Source organism: Dermacentor variabilis, chromosome 8, assembly GCF_050947875.1.
Source record: "Dermacentor variabilis isolate Ectoservices chromosome 8, ASM5094787v1, whole genome shotgun sequence".
Classification (NCBI taxonomy): Eukaryota; Metazoa; Arthropoda; class Arachnida; order Ixodida; family Ixodidae; genus Dermacentor; species Dermacentor variabilis.
In genome coordinates, this window is record NC_134575.1 from 141,846,229 (window position 1) to 141,869,594 (window position 23,366).

The 23,366-nt window shown below is 49.9% G+C and overlaps 1 protein-coding gene across 3 annotated transcripts in view; it reads right to left on the reverse strand.

The window, feature by feature from the left end:
* The window catches only part of LOC142590628 (B9 domain-containing protein 1-like), a 111,953-nt gene extending 94,704 nt beyond the window's left edge, over positions 1-17,249 (reverse strand). For 2 of the 3 annotated variants that reach the window (XM_075702969.1, XM_075702971.1), the window contains exons 1-4: positions 17,141-17,248; positions 9,484-9,633; positions 8,129-8,197; positions 70-181 (exon numbers count right to left, since the gene is read on the reverse strand). In XM_075702969.1, coding sequence (XP_075559084.1) covers positions 70-181; positions 8,129-8,197; positions 9,484-9,540 — 238 coding nt within the window. In that variant the 5' untranslated portion in view covers positions 9,541-9,633; positions 17,141-17,248. Of the gene's footprint in view, positions 1-69; positions 182-8,128; positions 8,198-9,483; positions 9,634-17,140 lie in introns of all 3 variants that reach the window. The other variant, XM_075702970.1, reaches the window with a different exon arrangement.
* Between the last annotated feature and the right edge of the window lie 6,117 nt (positions 17,250-23,366).

The following is a 23,366-nucleotide window of genomic DNA, read 5'->3' on the forward strand; positions in this document are numbered from 1 at the left end:
GAGTCGCAAATGGTCGTGCGACCTCCTTCAAGTCGCCGGTGTGAATGAGCCCTTAGTCCCTCTACTCACAGCCCGAAACGTTGGAGCTCTTGTAGGTGATCTCGATGGGGAAGTTCCAGACAAAATGGCGGCGTGCATCACGGCTTTTTCTCGCCACCTGTGATATACCCTCCTCGACACCCTGGGTAAAGAGCAAGCACAACTTAGTGAGACACGTCATATGAAGTTCAACAACTATTAGGAAAAATTATTTATTTCTTCACCAGTCCTACATGTTGACAAACGAGCCCCTCCTACAAAACTGAAAGTGTCTAGGGCGTCAGGTAGTACAAAAATTTATTGTTATGGGTCTTTAAGAAGCAATTAACATGACTGATTTACTTATCTGCAGTTCTATCAGCCTCCGCCTCCTCAACAATATGATTGTAAACTAAGTTACAGCGTCTACCACCAGCAACAATTATGATAGTACGCAACTGTCGGGAAATTTCTCAAAACACAAAACATTGGTGAAAACAGACAATATTCACTCCAGTCACTTTTATTCAAAGAAGTTGGCTCCTGCTTTTAATAATGAAACCAATGTGGCGCCAGAAAAACAACACAACAAGGAAGCCTGCCGATGCCAGAAGATATATCCTTGCTTTTATGGTTTGGAACATGTTAAGTCTAGGGCTCTGCGGTCGGTATGCATGAGATACACTGTTAAATATATCAAAAATTGTGCCTCCTGTTGAGTCTCATCAAGAGCTGCTGCCCGAAACTGTTACAAGTAATTTCTTCATAGCGAAAATTAAATTCCCACAGAGCGAGAGAGAGAGAGAGAGAGAGAGAGAAAGAAAAATAGATGAAAGAAACAAGGAGGTTTGCTACCCTACAGTGGGGAACGCTGGAAGGCTCGAGAACAGAAAGACAACAGTGAAATAGAATGAGAGAGAAAGACAGAGATCATCGTCATCAGCCTGGCTACGCCCACTGCGGGGCAAAGGCACCTCCCATACTTCTCCAACTACCCCGGTCATGTGCTAATTGTGGCCGTGTTGTTCCTGCAAACTTCTTAATCTCATCCGTCCACCTAACTTTCTGCCGCCCCTTGCTACGCTTCCCTTCTCTTGGAATCCAGGCCATAACCCTTAATGACCATCGGTTATCATCCCCCCTCATTACATGCCCTGCCCATTTCTTTTTCTTGATTTCAACTAAGATGTCATTCACTCGCGTTTGTTCCCTCACCCAACCAGCTCTGTTATCCCTTAACGTTATACCCACCATTCTTCTTTCCATAGCTCGTTCCGTCGTCCTCAATTTAAGTAGAACCCTTTTCGTAAGCCTCCAGGTTTCTGCCCCGTACGTGAGTACTGGTAAGACACCGCTTTTGTACACTTTTCTCTTCAGGGATGATGGCAACCTGCTGTTCATGATCTGACAATGCCTGCCAAACGCACCCCAGCCTATTCTTATTCTTCTGATTATTTCAGTCTCATGATCGGGATAAGAGAGAGATACAAAGATGTTATCCTATGTTGTGCTGCCGAGTGAATCATTAGGCTTTGTACGGTGTGGATGTTCGATAATTGTCAGTATAATTGGCGAGAAAAGTCTACCACGAGGACATACGTGATGCGAGCGTGGTAGACATCCCGTTAGCACTGAGCGGCACATAAGCTGAAGACTTTCATCTTTTCTGCCTTTCAAAAAAGGTAAGAACCTACGTTCAGAAAAATATGTTGCAGCATTTAGTTATTTTTACAACGAACCGTTAATGAGTCAGATGGCTAGTGAACCTTGTTTGCTCCATTTCTTCAGCATAGGGCAACTTCTATGCAAGAAAAATTAGATTTTATTGCGATAGAAATTATATAGGGACACTCCCAGCACATTTCCGCCGTCGGCGTCGCAGTGAGGTTCCGCATAATGTCCAAGGGCGATAACATCATCGCCGCGCGCCATAGGCTGTATGTGCGAGTAAAGGAGTGTGAGTCGGCGATCGCGGCTCAATCTCGCCCGCGCGAAAAAGATGAAATCAAAGCGCAATGTCTCCCGCCATGCGCGAGGCACCCAACGTTGCGAGGCTGTGGGAGAGGAGGGGAAAGTGGGGTGGGGGGGGTGGCGTTCTTCTCTGGCTGCAACTGCGCAGGTGGCGACTGCGCGCGCTCACCCGGTCGTATCTTGAGAGCGATCTGTGTTGGCGGCAGAGTCTAGGTGCGTCGGCGTCTCGTAGCTTTGTGCGTGCTGTGTGTTCTCGGCACTCACTTTTCGTTGAAGCGATACACCGCACGAATGTCATTTCGCTCGCTGCTGCTGCCGCGTTTACCCACGCTAGCGTTTTGACAGCGCCTTTTCGCGGTAATCGAGTCAGATGTGTTCATGTCTGCTTGTGAGCGCGTGACACCATGCTCGTTAACTTAATTAGTGTGCCTATGTTTACAAGCTTATGGGGCTGACAAAATTGCTATCCTTATTTCGTACAGCTGTTCACTAATTTGCTAACGCAGCTGATGCTTCGCCTTTCGGGTGAAATTGCGGCTTTTTTTTAGACACCATAGTGACTGTACACTATCTATCTCGATAACCTGGTGTATTGTGTTAATCATTTAACCTTGGAGTCTCACATAAACTTACAAGGGAGGAATATTTTATTTTGAATTGGTTTGCGGGTCTGAAAATCGCAGCTTCGCAATTATTGAACTGCTTCATATATGCGCCCTTGTGCAACATTGCCTTATTTAGGCGGGTGTAGTCATGTTTTATGTTAATTGGCATACACTAAAATCTGTGATCACTGCCGCATTTTTTTACATAGAAAAGGGGGAAGATTAGAAGATTTTCTGGGAGACATAGTAGAAAGAAAATATAAAAAATTAAAAGACGTGATAAAGCTCATAATAAAGAGTTTTAACTTGTCCGATGTACCAGCAAATATGGGAAGTTTGGGTGGTTTGCCATGGGTGGGGGCGTAAACGTAAGTTCCGTAGAGTGCCTCAATGCGCACTCCTCCCCCGCCGAGCTGCGGGCAAGGCGGACATTGAGACACCTTAGAGTAGCCTAGAGTGCCTCGATGCGCGGAGGCGAGTGAGTGCACCGAGGCACCCTAGAATAGCCTGCGTGGTACAGCCACCTGGTGGTGCAGAGCTCAACCAGACAAACGCGAAGCTATTACTGCAGTTACCAAGTGGATTCTACTTCGCTGATGGCGTAAATTTTTGGTGTAAAAATTCTCTATTAAGGAGTTTTAGCGTCTCCGGTATTCCCACAGACGCGGGCCGTAAACGTGAGCGGTTGGAGTGGTGCAGCCACCTGGTGGTGCAGTGTGCCACCAGAGGAACGTAGAACCAATATTACAGTAACCAAGTATATTCTTCCTTGCTGGTGGAAATTATCGGCAGCGGTGTAATCGTGAACACATTACGCCGCTGTCAGAAATTGACGTCATGTAGCGAAGAAAAATGTACTTGGCTTTGTGCTTGTCTGGTTGAGCTTGGCGCCTCCAGGTGGCGCCACCAATCTATACGCTCACGTTTACACTCGCGCTCAGCCGCGCTAACCGCCGGCCCTTGCCGGAATACTGGACGCACTAAAAATCTTTAGTAATAATTTCTGGACTTTAATTTTTTAGGGTAACAATGTTTGCAAGGCGAGAAGACAACGTGGCTACCTATCCATAACACACAAGCCTAGGAATATTGCTAACTGTCACTTGATTTGTGCATATATACGCAGCTATATTACGGAAATCCAGTTTTTTTTTTCAATCTTGTTCAAACATTGGTGGAAACGTTTTGCACCGTCAGATAGCTGTATCCGAAGGCGTAGAACGCTTGTTTTGCATAATATATCGCAGAAAATTCCTACAAATATTGCGTTCTACAGCAATTTCAGCAGTGAAAAACGCCGCAACGCCAAGGCTTTCTTTCGAAGTGTTCCACTGCGCAACGCACTCATATAAGGGCGACATAACAGTTAACTAGCTATAGTAGGATACAACTTTAAAAAAACAGCAGTTGGCAAGCAAAGCCCACAGACCGCAAAGGGTTGTTACTCCGTCAGCCAATCACAGAAGCAAACAAAATCGTCGTCATGCGACTGTTTCAAGATGGCGTCGTACTTGATACCTCCGGAGCATCTGCTGTTCTTGAAGAGCTCATTCATCGGGCGAAAGCGACGAAGTGTGCAGCAGACATGGACAAAGTGTATGGAGTCTGAGCATTTCACTCTTCAGAGGTCCGAGGTACAGTTTATTTCACTGCTAAGCCTCTTTCACTGGTGAAACTTCAGAGCCAACTGAAGTGAAGCTTCACAATTAATAGTTGCAGCGAAGCAAGCCTTTTATTTCAGCTAAACAAAGCACTCGGCTTTCACCGTTACGCTATAATAGACGACTGAAAACATACAACATTACGCGCTTATAATTTTATTTTTGCGGTTACCGCGCTATTTAGGTAACAGGGAAAGTTTGAAGTACGAACTATTTGCAGCCTCGCGAAGAAACAGTGGCTGGCGGTTATGAGGGCGTCGGCGGGGCTTCACTGCAGACTTGAGTTGTATCCGAATTTAGCGAGCGTTCGGATTTCACCACATCGAACCTGCAAGCGGAGAGCAAACGTACTCCACGTGGGTCATGGCGGAAGTCGGTGCGCACAGATCACACAAACCGACTTCCGCTCTTTCTACTTCCATGAAAACCAAATGTGCCGTCCCACAGTGAGCGAAAGAGACATGTGCTTCGCATCTTATTTACCCCCAAATCCGCGCCTCGGTAGCGGAGGAAGCGAGAGCGATCCGGCCCGGAGTGAGTTGATCCGAAACGCCCAGTGGAAAACGTGAACTCGCTCCAGATCGACCAATCAAATCCGGATTCACCGCCTCGGAGCAAAACAACCTTTTCCAGATCGACAGGAGAAAAAAAACGCAGTGCCCTTCCACTCTGTGATGAAAGATGACCAGCGAAGCTGTGTATGTGGGCCCCTTAATGGTGAACTGCACCTTCGCCGCGGGTCGGCCCGGCATGGCGCTATCTTCGGGATCGGCCCACGTATGGCGAGTGCTTAACGCCTGCTTTACATCCACCGCGGGTTGGGCCGGTATTAAACTATCTTCGGGATCGGCCCTGTCATATGTAAGAGTCATTGGACACAAAAAGACAAGGACGATGTGCGCAGACCGGTCCGAACGGCACGAGCTCTCGAGGCGCGTGACCCGAGGTGTGATCGGAGGAGAAGCGGCGCCAAGCTGGGATTATGGACGTGGCTCTGGGCTAAGAAGGTTGGAGCGCCAGCTTCGCACTGGCGACAGGAGCCATGGAGGTTCGTACAAGCCTGTGACGCTGCCGACCCAGAGTGTGGCCGTCGTACTCGACGTTCGAGCGAGGCCCCCTGGACCCTCTGCAGCCTCCCACGGCAGTGACAAGGGCACTCCAGGAGTTGGATCCCCCTTCTTCGACAGACCAGCACGGACGGTAGTCCCCGGGGCGTCCCGCCGGCACTTGGAGAGGTAGCGGCGGAGCCCTACTGGTGGTTCGCCAGTTGTGCCAAAAGAAAGGTCACAAGGCAGACGAATGCAGGACTGGAGCCATGGATAATACGGCATGTATCATGACGTCAAGAGAGGATGGGCAGATAGAGCAGGACATGCCTGTAGTGGAAGGCGAGGTAGAAAGACGCAAGGCTATGGTCTTGAGAGACACGGGAGCCAATACCATTTTAGTGAGGAGGGACCTAGTGCCCCCAGAAAGCATGACTGGGTACTTTAAGCCAGTAATCTTGGTTGATAAACCCATTTAATATCTGCCAGAGGCACGGATTCAAATATCGACACCCTTTTTACAGGGCTAGTCACAGCTAGATGTGTGGAGGACCCTCTTTATGATTTGATTGTGGGAAATGTACCTGGGGTGAGGAAGGCAGACGACCCAGACCCAAGTTGGAAGAGGAAAGGGAAGGACGTGGAAGAGAAAGGACGCTCAGAACCGCAAAAAGAGGGGATGCAAAAGACAGACGTAGCGGCTGCAGTACAAACGTGAGCAAGCAGTAGTGGCACCAAACCCCTGACAGCGTTGCAGGTCTCAGCCATTAAGGGATTAAATATTACCGCTGCAGAATTTAAAGAACTACTGAACAAGGACGAATCAATAGGAAAGTGTGATGCGATGAGAACTGATGCGTAGGAAAAGGAGCAGAACAGTAGTGGAGTTTGTAAAGAAGAACAACCTACTATACCGGAAGTGTGTGTTTAGCTCAGGTAGGGAAGTACTACAGTTGATGGTCCCGAAAGAGCTGAGGGACACAGTACTGAAGATAGGGCACAACAGTGTAACCGCAGGTCATCAAGGAATAAAGAACACGCTAGAAAGGGTCACACAAGAGTTCTTTTGGATCGGGGTGCAGAGCGACATGAGACGGTATGTGAAATCATGTGACGTATGCCAGAAGACAGTGGCTAGGGGACGTGTAAAAAAGTATGAACAGAGAAAGGAGATGGAAAGGGGGAAGAACGACAAGAAGACTAGAGTTTGCATGGAGATTGCCGATGAGAAAGACCGCGGGGAGGTGCACACTTATGTTAGTGAGAAGACCTTGGGGGTAGAGAGGGTTAGGTTGAACAAAGCCCTAGCGGCAATACAAGTACAGGAGTTAAGGGAGTTGATTCATAAGCTCGAGGAAGTGTTTGCAGACCTCCCAGGGCGGACAGGAGTAGTGCGGTGTGAGCTATAATAGTAGTAGGTCGGATTTCATGAGTAGAGCATTGGCGTGATGAAATGTCAAGAGTGTAACGCGGACGATTGAGTGTACATGTGTAAAGTGGTGAGAACAATGAACTCGCCAACGTTGTGAACTGTGCATGTGGTGAAGCGTGTGCGACTGTGGTGATGTGTTGTGAGCCACGACGACGCGAGGAAAAGCACCCAAGTCACAGCGGGAGAGTCAAACTCGCCACCATGAATACCGACAGAAGGCAGTTTTTTGGAAAGAAACTCCTGAAAAGGTGGCCTATATCATATGTAAGAGGCATGGAACCCAAAAAGAAGAGGACGATGTGCGCCGACCGATCCGAACGGCACGAGCCCTCAAGGCGCGTGACCCGAGGTGTGATCGGAGGAGAAGCGGCGCCAAGCTGGGATTATGGACGTGGCTCTGGGACAAGAAGGTTGGAGCGCCAGCTTCGCACTGGCGACGGGAGCCATGGAGGTTCGTACTGGCCCGTGACGCTGGCGACCCAGGGTGTGGCCGTCGACCTCGGCAACGTTCGAGCGAGGCTCCCTGGACCTGCTGCAGCCTCCCACGGCAGTGCCGGGCACTCCAGGAATTGGATCCCCCTTCTTCGGCAGACCAGCACGGACGGTAGTCCCCGGGGCGTCCAGCCGGCACTCGGAGAGGTAGCGGCGGAGCCCGGCGGTAGGCCTAACCAGGAAGGCCGGAGTGCCATGTCACCTACATAGTTCGGTGCACCGACATCCGAGACGGAGGAGCTGGCCGGTCGATGCCACGACAACAAAGCTTGCAAGTCGGCAGGAGCACCGACTGGGATCAAGAGCCGACGCACATTGGACTTGGAGTTACGTGCGACATCGGAACTTTGTAAGAGCGTGCCTTTTTGTTAGCGTGCAGCCATAGGCCAGGGTTGCCGGACTTTCGCGCGGAACGCGCTAAGGTCGAACGTAGGGGAGGGTAAGGACATATTTAGGCTACGCAAGTGTGGAGTTTTATCTTTGTCAGTTGAGTTTTTAGTTCCATTTTGACTCTGTTTTATTGAGTTTGTTCTTAGTAAAGTCTATTTGCTATCCTTGCCTGCGTCTCACGACTCCATCTCTCCCAACATCCGCACGGCCCCGAGATCAGTGTGGCAGGCCCACGTATGGGGAGTGCTTAACGCCTGCTTCACCTCCGCCCCGGTCGGCTAGGAATTGCACTATCTTCGGGATCGGCCCACATATGGGGAGTGCTTATAGCGTCTGCTTCACCTCCGCCGCAGGTCGGCCCGGCATTGCACTATCTTCGGGATCGGCCCACGTATGGTGAGTTTTTTGCTTACAACGACACAACAATTTGTTTGGACGGTAGAGGTGTACAGCTTCGCTGTAAAGCACCATAATGTTCTAGTTACCCTCTCATATTAACGTCAACATTCTTACCGCTGCGACAACCCAGTCTGCTCCGTGTACGAAACAGTACTTGCAGTAGATATCGTCAAATCCCGTGCACTGCAAGAAGGAATAAAACAGACAAAATAACAGAACACAATGTCCCCGATGTGTCACCAACTACCACATATCCCCTTTATCACAAAGGCGTCTCGATATGGCTTTAAGGGGAAGATTGGGCGAGGCGGTTGCTTTTATGTGAGACTGATTGAGGACGAAAGGTAGCAAGCTGACAGAGACTATATTTTATGCACACGTATAAGGATTCTGGCCACCTGGCAAATCAGTGTGAAACATTTTTTACCAACGTTGTTCCGATCGTTGGCCCAATATGTACTGAGTGTTGCATAAATGTAAGAACGCCAGGTGTACTTGTCTGCTCTGGCTAAACTGTTGGCTCGTTGCAGTCCACATTTCTTCCAGATGGGCAGTAGGTTTAGTTTGTTACGCCATTCATAGTATACACTGTTGTTCGGTTAACTATAAGTATTCCAAGTGCACGTCGTTCTGTGGCGATGGCAATCAGTAAACTGTTGATTTTGGTTCAATAGTATAGTTACGCCTAGAGCCCTCCAGCGTAAGCTGATTGAGCGGCTTTAGTTGCGCCATCTTTCACCGCTGCAATGACAGTCGCCGTTACACCATGGCGGTGACAGATGGCACCACCTTTATGTTGGAGCTAATGTTCCTTTATACTGCGCTCCATATACGAGGATACTAGTTGCGGTGAGGTCAATTTTTTTTTTCATGCGAAGGCATCAAATGGCCAATTGAGAGAAACACCCGAAACCTGTCGTCTGTAGCAGCAAAACGGCACCTAAGTTCGCATTGCCATTAGCTGCGACGCCACGTCAAGAGCTCGCCTCGACACGTGCGGCTCGCGCCTGCCCGCGTCCTTGGCGGCCGCTGCGGCCTCCTCGGTCTCTGGGCGTGCAGGACATTGGCGGCATGCGGCATTGGCACCGCAGGATCGAAGGTCGAAGCTCGAAGGACCGCTCAGTGGCGTTCAATTAGACATTACCGGTTTCGCATTCCCAACAGAAAAGAAGTGTTTAGGTGCCTTCGGGGTTTTGTGTGCCGTCACTCCAGACGACGCACACTTTGGTATTAGACCGAAGCTGGCAAGTACTGCTTCCAAACATGGCATTATATATTAAAACCATAGAAAGTGCTACCTCGGCACTAGATTTGAACGGAGATCAGTCAGGGTTCCGCCATAAGAGTCATGTACACCTGGCCCTCTTATGTATAGAAAATTCTCCATGCGCCATGCGTACACGAGAGCAACGATGCCCGCACTGAAGCAACCAGAATCCCACATAAAGAAATAACTTTAAAGTACCTACCTGAGCCCATTCTATCTGCCCGTTGACGCTCAGCATGAAGACAGCGTTTGCTTCCATTTCGGTGCTGTCTCGGGCCGTACAGATCGGAATGCCTTTAAATATAGGCTGTTAGACGCTGCTCCGAGTAACTTTATACGTAGCGAAACAATCCTGAAATCAAAGTGAGTTAAAACAGTATATATAAACGCAAGTTGGTTTGGGAATGTTGATGTCAAAAGCACTGCTGCTGCTAAATGTTTAAAAGCCTGTACCAAGAGGAGCATTTGTTGCACTCGAGAGAGAATCTCTGAACAAACCGTTGAATAATGATGTAACTCTGACGTATGCGTTAAACCGGCAGAGCTCCCAAAGGATTATTAGTGCCTCGGGAATAGCCGTGAGGGTGGTTGACAGAGTAGACGGTGCAAGCATGCGCAGAACTCACGTGAGGCAGCAAGGAGAGAAACTTACGAAAGCTAAGAAGACAACACTAATGATGAATTAACAGCCAGCGGTAAACTCATTTAGCGCTTTTACTTTTATGAAACTGAGTTACGGCCTTACCGTGGAAGCAGTGTTTAGTTAGAAGATAAGGAGCGGATATTGGAAGGAAATATTTTATGCAGGTTACTCAAAGGGCAAAATGTAAAGCATGTCGGTACAGCATAACACGAATAGCGCTCTGTCCGTTCCATTCCCTCCGTGGTTCTTGCGTTGATCGTAAAAAGTTCGTGTTCGGTATTGTTATCAAAGCACTTCATGGTTTAATTGTGAAAGTACAGAGACACGTGTTATTTTGCAGCAGCTAAATAATTGGGATAGTGAGCAGAAGAGTGAGTTGCGTAACTGGAAAGTAAGAATGCGATGATGTATGGTTAGAGTCATTAGGGTTCATTGTAGTTGGCGAAGCATCTGTTTGCAGAACTGTCTCGAGAACTGCACCCACAAAAGAATCTCACGAACTGTCTTATAGAAAGGCATGCCGTCAACCGCCAATCACGTGCTGCTGAAGAAAATAGCTCATCTGAAAATTGTGGGTGCATTGTGCAGACATTGACAATGGAGCGAAAGAATGAAATGGCATATTCTAGTAAAATGACAAGAAATTGTTAAAGTGCTCTGCGTGTCATTGAGGAACAAGAGCACGGGCGGCTCAGCGCTGAAGAAAACAACGATGCAGTGTCTGGCCGGCCCACCGTGCACTTGTCGTTGTGGATTGTGTACGTTATGTAAATTGATTTCCCGGTTAACTTTTTGCTCCCCCAACATTTCTGATGGATGACGAGGTGGATGAAGATTTTTTTTCCTTACGTGAACTTTCTTTAACGTTGCCAAGTCCTGGGGGCAGAACTGATTTTCCTGCATCTTAATTTTTATGCGTTATCTGGAAACACCGGGAGTTTTTATCCTGTCTGCCATTCTTTCGAACGGCCCTTGCAGCGGCGCGACTACCGCCTCCACAGCCGATGAAGAAGGCGGCTCACGTGCACGCAGCGCGACCACACGCTGGCGCACTCGGCCGCGGCATCGGCATAGGCCGAGATCCTGCTGCACCACGGCTGGCCGGCCGAAATAAACCGCGGCCACGGCGGCTACCTCTTCGCGCCGCCTCCTACAACTGCCTTCCCTGTCAGAAAATTGTGATAGACATTTACAGAGTAGTCAGCAGTTGCTTATTTACCTTCCTTTCATTTTTTTATACAACCAATTGCCACTTTCCGCGCGAAGACCCGTATACTGTCAAGTCTTCCTTGACAGTATACCGTTCTCGCCCGTACACTCGCAGACGTGTTCATCACTCTGTGGTTTTTAGGAATACCAAACGTTTACAGCGTTTACAGCTGAACAGCGACATATAAATCGACGTCACCTCGTGCGTTCAGTTCCGTCCCATAAAAAAGCTCACACACACACGCGAAAAAGCCACCAGGGGGCCGAGTGGAGCGGACGCGCTTCGCATGGGCTGCTGCTTTTATCGCGAGTTATTGCAGTTAACCTTAACCAAACTTCACGATTTTGTGTCATTGAACTCGACAAGGCAATCGGCATCGAAAGTCGCCAGAATTACCGCGGTGAGTGGATTTGTTTTCCTTGAGACACCGAGCAACGAGCACCTCGACATATTCGAACACCGTTCTCCGAACGCCGCACGCGCCCCAGGAGCGGGCCCGCGTGGCCTCGCGAGCACCGAGAATGGCAGGGGAAACGAACGGCGGTGCTCACGAAATGGACATAGAGAACAATAGCCAAGACTCCACAGCGGTCCAGAGCAACATGGAATTCGACGAGAACAGCGGCAAGACGCTTAGTCAAGCTGGCCCATGGTTCCAAGCAATCAAGGCAAGAAAACACAAGAAGGCGCTGAACGAGGACCGCATACAAGAGGGAGGAAAGCAAGAAAACCCCCAGAACCAGCAAGGAGGACTGAACGCGAGGAGCAACCCGAGAGTGGAAGCAAGCATGCAAGCCAACAGCAACCACCAACGGCAGCAAGATCAGGGAAGCCGAACCAACGGCAAGCCACCGCCGCGACGCGTGACGCCGCCGCTGCCAGAGAATGATTACAAGGTGGTATACCGACCAAGAACCGGCATGAAACTGTCCAGCTGGCCGGACGAGAAGATCGCCGAAGGACTTGCAAGGGCAAGTGGTTCTCCTTTCAAAGAATTTTGCGCGAACGTAACCATCCAAACGCAGTGGAAACAGAACCTGATAATTGCCAGCACCGCAGACGAGGACTACGCACTGAAGCTCGGTTCCATCAGCAGCATAGAACTTGGGGCGGCCACATACGAGATGACGCCGTACATCAAACCGCTCCCAGGAACAGTACGTGGAGTCGTGCACGGTATCACTGCGTGTACGACGGAGAAACGACTTGCGGAACTACTGGCAGCCAACAACTGTGGCATCCTGCATGCGAGGATGCTCGGCAAATCCACCTCAGCAGTTATCACCTTCGAAGGTCCGCACATCCCTTTCTATGTGAAGGTGGCCGGCTCGTACACACGTTGTCGCCCATACCGCAGATCGGTACAGTATTGCAAGGCCTGCGGAGAAATCGGCCACCGGCAGGACGTATGCCCCAACCCAGACAAACATATCTGCAACCGGTGCGGGGTGCAGAACCCACAAGCAGATCATGATTGCCAGTTGCAGTGCAAACTATGTGGACTACCTCACGAGACGGCAAGCAAGGAGTGCGAGAAAAGGCTCAAGCCAAGACCCCCACCCCTGTACGTGAGGGAGAGAAGTCAATCAAGAGGCCGACAACCACCTATAACAAGGGAGACAAGTTCAAGCTCCTCGCAATATGGAACAAGTAAGCCACAGCAACAACAGCAGAAGATCACCTGGGCGGAAGTGATAGCCAGTTCCAAGTCGACAACCGACTCATTTCCCTCACAGCCGACACAAGAGCGAAATTCGAGATACGAGGAAACCATCTCCTCTCTTAGAAGGCAAAACGCCGACCTGATCAAGCGGAATGAAGTGCTCATGAAACGTCTAGAAGAGCAAGAAGGTCGCCAGGAGGAACGCGACAGAAGAGCTCAGGCCAGGGAACAAGCCCTGGAGAGGACGCTCCAACATCTCATTGACGAATTGCAAAAACAGCAGAAACTGACCACAACACCAACGCCGCCGAGGGAACATACTCCCCCGATGGAGGACCTCGATTCGGGAATAGAGTACAAGATGAACAAGGCCCGAACCAAAGACAAGGCCGAACTGAGAAATGAGTTCCGAGCCGAACTGGCTCAGGCCGTCGACACCATAAGCAAATCTGTGGCAGCCACCGTCCAAGCAGCCGTACAAACGCTCCGCCAGGAGATCACCCAGATGGGCAACGAACTCAACCAACGCATCTCCATTCTAGAAAGGGAAAAAGAGCAGGCAAGGAAAAAGCCAAAATACCCCATCAGAGAATCCCAGATGAACGAGACTCTGGGAAGCCAAGATGGCGAATAAGATAGCAAAGAAGAAAGAAGCGACCGAAACCCTCAAAATTCGGCAGTGGAATTGCAGAGGAATAAATCGGAAACGGCAAAATTTACTTCACCTATGCACCCTACACCAACCTGACGTCATCGCGTTACAGGAAACAGAAACAAATAATATTACGATGCGCGGCTACAAAACGTACATTGCCCAAGGAAGGACCCGGACCGCCGTCCTCATCAAGAAGCACTACACGACGCAGCAGCACCAAATCAACCACAGAATCGAACACACTCTGATTGAGCTGGTTCCTCCCAAGAAAACCCTGCAGAGCCTCTACATCCTGAATGTATACAGTCCTCCGCGCGACACACTAAAGGACTTGGACAAGTTCCTGAGAGAAGTGAAGAAAGTCACCAACGGTCAAAAACTTCTCGTGGTGGGTGACTTTAACGCTCCACATGTGGCTTGGGGCTACCGATCAACCAACAAGAAGGGTATGGACGTGCACAACGCGGCACAACACCACCAGCTGACGTTGTGGACCGATCCTCTAATACCAACTAGAATCGGCAACAGTGTCTCCAGAGACACCAGCCCAGACCTGACCTTCTCCACTGGCTTAAGGCAAGTCGAGTGGTCGAGACTGGACGAGACTCTGGGCAGCGACCATCATATCATCCAGACTGAAATCATGCACCACAAAACCCCTGTGAGATTAGGACAGGCCAAAATTACGGACTGGCCTGCTTTCCGGAAAGACGAACACCCTAGAAGCCTAGAGGACATCGAGGAGTGGACCAAGAACGTGATGGACTTGGTTACCAAGTACACGAAGACCATCCAACTCACTGCGGACAATCCCGAAGTCGACCCACACCTACTTCACCTCTGGGAGGCCAGGCGAGGACTTTTGAAGAGATGGAAGAAGCAGAAGAGAAACCGCAAACTCAAGATCCGCATTGCCGCAGTCTCGCGGCAGGCGGAGGAGTATGCTGAAAAACTCGGACGTCAGAACTGGAATCAAATGTGCGACCAGTTACAGGGAACCCTCAGCAACCGAAAGACCTGGGCCATTCTAAAGACCCTTCTCGCGAAGACGGAATCAAAAACTGTCACGAGGCAACACATACAAAGACTTATACACAACTTCCAGGGAACTGAAGAAGAAGCGCTCGAAGCCATCACCGAGAAATACATCGGAGACGAGCAACAACGGAAGACGCAGCCGGTCATTCACCCGGAGTACGAGGGGGAACCCAATCCGGATTTAGACCAACCTTTCACCAAGTCGGAGATCGTGGCAGCCTTAAGAAATCTCACAAGAAACACGACGCCCGGCAGGGATAAAATTAACAACAAGACCCTCCGTAACCTGGACGACGGGGCAACGGAGAGTTTACTAAAGTTTATCAATGAAAGCTGGGAGAACGGCAGTATACCGGCTTCCTGGAAGCACGCGGACGTAACGATGATCCCGAAACCCGGCAAGCCCATCAACCTACAGAACCTGCGTCCGATCTCTCTCACGTCGTGCGCGGGAAAACTCTTCGAGCACATGGTCCACAATCGTCTCTCGCCCTATCTGGAAGAAGGTGGGCACCTGCCGAACACTATGTTCGGTTTCCGGCCTAACCTCTCCACCCAGGACATTCTACTTCAGCTGAAAGAAGAAGTCATCGACGGCCTCAGCACATTCCACAAGAGTGCCATCCTGGCACTCGACGTGAAGGGAGCCTTCGACAACGTCTCACACGCAGCAGTGCTAAACAGCCTACAACATACCAACTGCGGACGGCGGACATACAACTACGTCCGGGACTTCCTGACGGGTAGAACGGTGACCATAGGCCTGGGGAATCTCAGGACCGAGAAGTTCCAAATACCGCAGAAAGGAACCCCCCAGGGGTCGGTGATCTCCCCGTTGCTGTTCAATATAGCGATGAGGGGATTGCCGAACCTCTTGGAGAACATCAGGGGTATCCGTCACGCAATGTATGCAGACGACCTGACCATGTGGACGTGCACGGGATCGGCGGGCGAACAACAAGACGCCCTGCAGGAAGCCATCGACAGGACCGAGCATTATCTGCACCGCTGCGGTCTTTCATGCGCGCCGGAAAAGTCGGAGCTCCTGATCCTCAAAAAGAGGACAAGAGGGCGGCCTCCGCAGGAGACACCTGACCCAACGTTGACACTAAATGGAGTCAACATACCCAAGGTGGACACACTCTGTATTCTGGGCCTCACTCTCCAGAAGGACGGTGCCGGTCTCGCCGCCATTAAAAAACTGCAAGCGACAGTTACCCAAGTCGCGCACTTGGTGCGAAGAGTGACAAACAAAAAGCACGGCCTGAAAGAGCAGGACACAATCAGATTAATACAAGCCCTGGTAATCAGCAGAGTCACTTACGGCACCCCGTACCTGGGTCTCAAGAACAGCGAGAGAGACCAATTGAACACCCTAATACGAAAGACCTACAAGCTGGCACTGGGGCTTCCACCGACGACGTCGACGGAGAAGCTACTCAGCCTGGGCATCCACAATACTTGGGAGGAACTAGTAGAGGCCCACAAGACGAGCCAGATAGAGCGACTCAAGCTCACCAGTACGGGTAGGGACACGCTAATAAGACTGGGCTACCCAGTCGAATATGAGTCCAGAAAACAGCGGGTTCCTCTACCCCTGAGGGAGAAGATCACGGTGGCCAGCATCCCGAGAAACATGCACCCTGAATACCACAGAGAAAGGAGGCGAGCGAGAGTGAAAGCTCTGCGTAAGGCCTACGAAGGACCAAAACAAGGAGAAGTCCGATACACCGACGCGGCGAAGTACAAGAACAGAGCGGCCCACGCTATCAGCGTGATCAACGGCCAAGGACAAGAGGTAGCAGCGGCCTCGGTAAGCACTCCAGACATCGACTGCGCGGAAGAAACGGCGATAGCCCTGGCGGCCACTACGGGCCGGCGAGAGGAAGATCTAATCACGATCATCACCGACTCACAAACAGCATGTAGAAATTACCAAAAGGGCCGCATTTCCAAACAAGCCCTGAGCATCCTCGAAAAGCGAGACAATTTTCCAGAGGTGTACATTGTCTGGGCCCCGGGACACGAGTCCCTGGCGGGTAATGTAGCGGCTAATGCCGCTGCCCGAGATCACATTCTCCGGGCTATCCCACCAGGTTCACGAGCACCGGTAGACCAACAAGACAGCGTCCCGAAAAGATACGCCGATATCCTGAGCCACTACAGACTGGGTAGAAGGATCTATCCACCCCCGCATCCCCAGCTGACAAGAGAAGAGGCGGTGATCTTCCGAAAACTACAGACCGGCACATTCCCGCACGGCACCCTGCTACACGCAATGTACCCTACGACCTATACTCACAAATGCGCCTTCTGCTCTACGCTTAATACCCTCTACCACATGGTATGGGAATGTCAACAAAATCCATCGACACCGCCCATCACCGGACCAACCGTCGAGCAGTGGGAGGCCCAACTGATAAGCTCGAGCCCTGAAGACCAGCATCGCCTGGTGAGCAGGGCCAAGCTATCAGCTCAAGCCCACGGCATCCTGGACTAGGGACGCCGCCCACCTCGGACGATTTTACCGTCGGCTCATTTCAACTAATAAAGTTTATTCCTCCTCCTCCACACACACGCAAAATAAAAAGCAACGTCTCACCAACTTGGCCATGCCGAAATCGTGTTGCTAACGGCATGCAAATCCTACCTTGTCCGCGTTTCAACGAGGGCATTGAATGCTGTTCGTTGGCCGCTCACCGCTTTCAGCTGCCCGAGGGGAATGACGCTGCCGCCGCTAACCGTCCCGTCACGCGGCGCGGACAACGGGCGAATAGCAGCCGCACACAACAATCGCGTCGCCATGGAAACGGTCTGCGGTAGACCGCGGGGAGGAGGGCGCAGCGTTTGACGCGCTTCCGCCATCTGGCGATCCTTTCCGAAATTATTGATCCAATACGTGCGTTTTGGTTGCGCGCGTTAGGGATATGAAAATAACGGATTGGTTCGTGGTAGCGCAGCGTCACAATGAAATACAGGGTGGTTGAGTGACGCTGCGCAGGAGGGTTTGGAGATATTTTCAAACGCTCGAGGTTTTCAGCGTTAAGTCAAATCTCGGTAAACGATCATTTCTTTACAGCAGCAGAACATCGTGGCCACTGAACCCTCATGAGTGGGATTTATTCATAATTACTATAAAAATAACATTATTAGCAAAAGGAACATCGAGAGCAGTACTTAAGCTAGTCAAGTAACTAGCTAGATAATTCGTGCAGCGGCCAGGAAGTCGGTAACAGGTAAAGCAATGAGGAAGGGCCATCGCGGCAACTGTACCAGAATTAGTAGATGCCTAAGAAAGGACATAATAGCAGGTGCTTTTTTTTTTACCTGCACCAAATTAAGAAAAATGCCTGTGGTAGAGATTGCAGAATTCTAACACTTGAGGTAAACTACTAGTTGAGGCGACAATTACTTCTACAGAAAATACAAATGCATGATTGTATAATAACACAATTAAACTAATTAAAATTTTATTTAATTTACGGTGCATATTTCAATTTACCAATGGTAGCCTGTAAGTTCCCAAGGCGTGCCCACTTTATTTATTTATTTATTTATTTATTTATTTATTTATTTATTCGTTTGTTTATTTCACTTGTCCTCATGGCCCCATGGGCATTAAAGAGGGCAGTGGGTACTGTGTGAGTAAAAATATCCAATACTCAATAATTAAGTACAAAAATTTATATCAAAACGTGACTAGCAGTACATTTACAATGTTCCTGCTAATAAAATGCTAGCTAATGCAGGAAATAAATAAACACAAATTTACTACCGTTGTTTTGATTAGGAGTACATTCATAATATTTCTGCTAATACAATACTAGCTAATGCATCATGAAAATGCTCATTGTAACGGATGGTTACAATATATGAAACAAATTCTAAGGAGTACACCAGTTTCGATATATATATAGTCAGAGTGTCTGATGGCAAAATGCATTGGCGTTGCAATTACTTTTGTGCTTCAGTGCATAAAACCGCGTTTTCTTAAAGAAAGTGGTCTTTAATCCACGCTGTCAAGGTGGTGGGCCAGCGGAGCTATTGTTTCACATGATCCAGTAGACCAATGTGACGTAGCCTTCAACGATTGAGCAATGCACTACGTGTAATGATTGACAGCAAGACAATTAAATGTACTTTACCAAAGCTTTATTTCTATGAAACGCTATTGATAACTTCTTTGTGATCGCTGTGGTAAACACTGAGGTTTTTCCGTTGGTACTTTAGAGAGTTTCGTAGCTTAAGTTAAATCCATACAGGAACTGTGCTAAGGGCAGGAACCGTTGCGTCCTGCCTAACCTGAGAACGACGCCATTGTGCATATTGACGTTGTTGTTCCCGTCACCGCTCGTGGTGTTCACGCTGCTCTTCGGGAGCCCTAACTATGCGTGGCAAAAATCACAACAAAAATGAAATCAGTTGTTAGGTGGGCTCTCATGAAAGTGTTGCTGGAAATGTTTGCTGCGAACGCTATCCGGGAAGGCGAGCTTTCTGTCAAGGGAAACGAAGAAATCCCGGGATCCTATTCATATTGACACGTGTACTTGTCTTTATCGCGCGACACGTTTCACCGCCTAACAAATGTTATCGCACGGCGCAGGACGCGCATGTATCGGAAGTTTCTGGAATCTTATCGATGGTCGCATCTGCTGTCTGTGACCGAACCTTGTGAAAACTGATTGCCTGTGTGCGCGACGCGAATAATGTAGAACTTTGTGGAAGACGCCCGGGTCCCAGCGATTAGTCTGGAACATTCGACGATTAATGTATAAAAGCCGACGCGCTTGACCCGTTGAACAGATTTTCGACGATCGCCGACCGTGTTCGCCGCTATCGTTGTGCTATAATTGTAGCCTGTTTTGTGGGCACAGGTTCGCCCAATAAAAGTTAATTGTGTCATTCACAGTATTGCTACTGTGTTCTTCAACATCACCACCACGTGACATCTGATGGAGGTGCTTTACGTTCATGTACCGGACGCCCCCAACAAGCCGTAATCCAAGCCCGGACCGAAAAGACAACACCAACGTCGTCCCGGAACATCGAGCAAGCCGCTGGCTACAGCAGCTGCCCCCGGAACACGGTCTTCTGCCAGATACGACCAAGAAGACAGTCCAAGAAGATCGTCCAGAAACGACCAAGAATACATCCCCAATGGCAGCCGCAGCGGCCCCACTAATTCTTCAGCAGCCCAAGGAACCACCGACGTTCCGCGGTTCCACACTTTGAGGACCCAGAAAGCTGGCTGGAGACGTATCAGAGGATCGCCACGTTTAACAGCTGGGAGAGCGACGACAAGCTGCGACATGTCCATTTCGCGTTGGAAGACGCCGCCAAGACGTGGTTCGAGAATCGAGAAGCCACCTTGACAACGTGGGACCTGTTCCGAAGCGGCTTCCTGCAAACATTACAAGCGTCGTGCGAAAAGAGCGAGCCCAAGCTCTACTGGAGACCAGAGCGCAGCTGCCCAATGAGACGATCGCGATCTTCACTGAGTAAATGAGCCGTCTGTTCCGCCACGCCGACCCGGAAATGTCCGAGGAGAAGAAAGTCCGCCTACTGATGCGTGGTGTAAAGAAGGAACTTTTCGCCGGAATGGTAAGAAGTCTACCGAAGACCGTCGACGAGTTTCTTCGTGAGGCGACGAGCATCGAGAAGACGCTGGAAATGCGGAACCGGCAATTCGACCGCCGCACCAGCCCACTTCTCGTGCCAGCCTGTAATTGAAGTGGATCCCGCCTCGTTTAGTATCACCACACCTTTTCACTTCCCTGTTTACTTCGACAACCTCGAAGCCTTTCTCTCAGCTTATTTTCCATATCGCCTCATTAGCAGCCACTACGGCTCTTTGTACGTGACTGTCACGTACATGCACCTCCGGCACCGTGCACACCACGATCTGGACCCCACGGGATAGCTCGCGCAAGTCGTCCACCCACTTCGCCAAGCGCTGGGCTAGTCCTGCCCCTTTCTTGTTTAGAACGTCATTTAGCCCACTTGCTACTATGACAAGGTTGCGCACGTGGGCATTTTCCGCGAGCTTTTCTTTTCTCGCTCCATCACAGAACCCAGTGTCCGCTCTGGAAATGTCCCTACCGCCGCTATTTTATTGTCTTTCACCCTCTTCACAATTGCTTTTGAGCACCTAGCCAAGTTTGAGTCACCGGCGATAATCACCCTTTCACTTTCTCCTACCTCTCCCTGCTCCCCTTTGTCCTTTTCTGCATGATTCGAACTCGACAAGGGGCATTGTCCTCTGGGCTCCTGCTTTTTCCACGTGGCGGCCTCAAGGTAGGTGCCACTCTTTCCAGCTAACCCTTCATCACGCTGCACGCATTCCACGTACTTTGCTGACACTCCCTCTCTTGTCGCGTCGAGGGTCTGCGTTCCATTGTCACGCACATTCTCGTTCACAATGGCGGCCCTGTTCAGCTTTTTCTCGGCTGCTTCAAGTCTCTTTTCAACTCTCTTTCGTGCATCACGCTCCCTGTTTAGCCCATTTTGGAGCTCTTGCACCTGTTTGACAAACTCTTCCTGGAAAGCCTCCATTTTCTGCAGCCTAGTATTGACATCACATTGTGTGCCGGTTGATTCGATGTCCTCTCCATTCTCATCCGTCTCCTCATCTGCCTTGAGGGACCCCCCGCGCACTGCGTGCTTTCACGGCTTTCTCGCCATGTATTGCAAGGCTTTTTGCAAATACTACAATACTATAATAATGCTACTACTAATGCAACTGTAATAATGGTACTACTAATGATACGACAATATGCCCCGTCAACACCCCCTCGTGGCGCCGCTATGACTAAACGCGCTCGGCGGACCAAGTATTGTTAGTGGAATCGCCAACGCCTACACGGTTCGATTGAAGCAGGGGGAATTCCTGGAAGGAGATGCTTTGCGGTGCCTTCTCACGGGGCTTTGAAGACGCCTGACAATGGACAGCTGCGGTGGCCACTATGCGAGGTCAGCTCTGGGTTTAAGAGGCGCCTGCTCAGGTCAAGCACCGTGTCTCCGAGAACCCACTCACCTCGGCGCGGTCAGTGAAAACTGTGCGGAATGTGAGTCTGTAAACCCCCCTGCCCTGAAAGGCGGGTCGCCTACGATGACTTTGAACGCTCCGAGTTGGTAGCAGGTTTAACGGCCATTTTTCCTTCACCTAGGGATCAAGGGAAGACAGAGTGTTTATAATCAGCTGTTGTGCGGGTGCTGAGTATGCATTCCTCTTTCAGTCATCTTAGACTGATGAACTGTAACATTCTCATGTAAATACTGTAAATAAACCCATGTTCCTCGTTCTCGATGAGAACAAGTCTCTCCCTTCAACAACGTCCTCAGCGTCGATAAGTTTGACGACGGCATGGGCCAGCTACCATCTATTTCATGCCCGACCCCAACCATTACAACTGGCTGACAGCAGCGAGACGGACTTTGCGACGTGGCGCTGTGCCTGCGGTGAGTGCTTGGTTCTTGCTTTGACTCTCTAGGCTTCATTTTGTGGTTGTTCTGTTAAGAACAGTAGGGAAGCTAGATTATTGATTGCTAGCTAGGTTGTGTTTTCCTAGGTGGGTTTACCGAGCAGGATCAAGGCAGTAAAGCAGCAATCATGGAGTTAAGGACACTGCTGAGAGACGAATTGTTGATTGTTGGTGAGGAACTGGGCCTAGAGGTACGCAAGGAAATGCTAAAATCGGAATTATTGCAGCAAATTTCCGAACAGGCCAGTGAGGAAGACATTGGAATGGGGTTGAAACTTCTTAAGAAAAGAGAGAAATGGGACAGAGAGAGAGAGAGAAGGACGGAGCAGAGAAGAACGGAACACAGAGAGAGAGGACCGCGAGAAAGATCGCGAGTTAAGAAAAATGCAACTTGAACTTGAAAGCAAACGTTTGGAGTTGTAGTTGTCTCAAGGAGGTGAAGGGGCTCTGGGACGATCAAGTGAGGCAGAATCATACCGCATGGGCAGGCTGTTAAAGCCATTTGAGGTACGAAATGACATAGGCTTGTTCCTAGGAAATTTTGAAAGGACTTGCAAGAAGATGAACTTCGGTCCGAGTAGATGGCCACAGTGGTTGCTGTCTATGTTGGCGTGTAAGGCTGCGGAAGTAATTGTCAGACTCAGTGCGCCGGATGCAAATGATTATGCAAAGGTTAAGGCTAGTCTTTTGAACAAGTAGCGCCTTTCAGCCGAAGCTTTTCGGCAGAGGTTTAGAAGCACAGGCAAGAAGGATAGCGAGGGATATCCGGATTTTGCATATAGCTTAAAGGGCAACCTAGTCGAATGGTTGAAAAGTGCGGAAGCGTACGAGAGCAGAGATGTGATCATTGAATGCATGTGTCTAGAGCAGTTTTACAAAAGCATCCCCTAAGCTGTGAAACTGTGGGTGCAAGACAGAGGGGAATGTAAACACTGTGGAAAGGGCGGCTGAATTAGCCGAAGAGTACGCAACGCGTAGAAAGTTGAACGCCGAGGACGGAAACTGGGACGGTCGAAATGGACCGCGGAAACCATTTCCGTTCAAAAAGGGTTCGCAGACTAGACGAACGGAGCCTGTAGACGTGGAGGAAGAGCCCCCAGAAAAGAGCGAGGAAAAATCGAACGGGGAAACCCCACAAAAAGAGCAGAAAAAAAGTTCGAATCTGTTAGACCGATCCGCTGCTATAAGTGCCACAAACTCGGACATATCGCGGTAAACTGCGGGAAGCCCAGCGTAGTTTTCTCCTACTTGGATGAAAAAGACGAGAATACGCAACTGTTAAGCCCATAACTTGACGACCTGGAAGGTAATGGTAAACGATGCCGGGTGCTGCGAGACAGTTCCGCCACTATGGACATTGTCCATCTGTCTTGCGTGACGGTAGATGTCTTCACG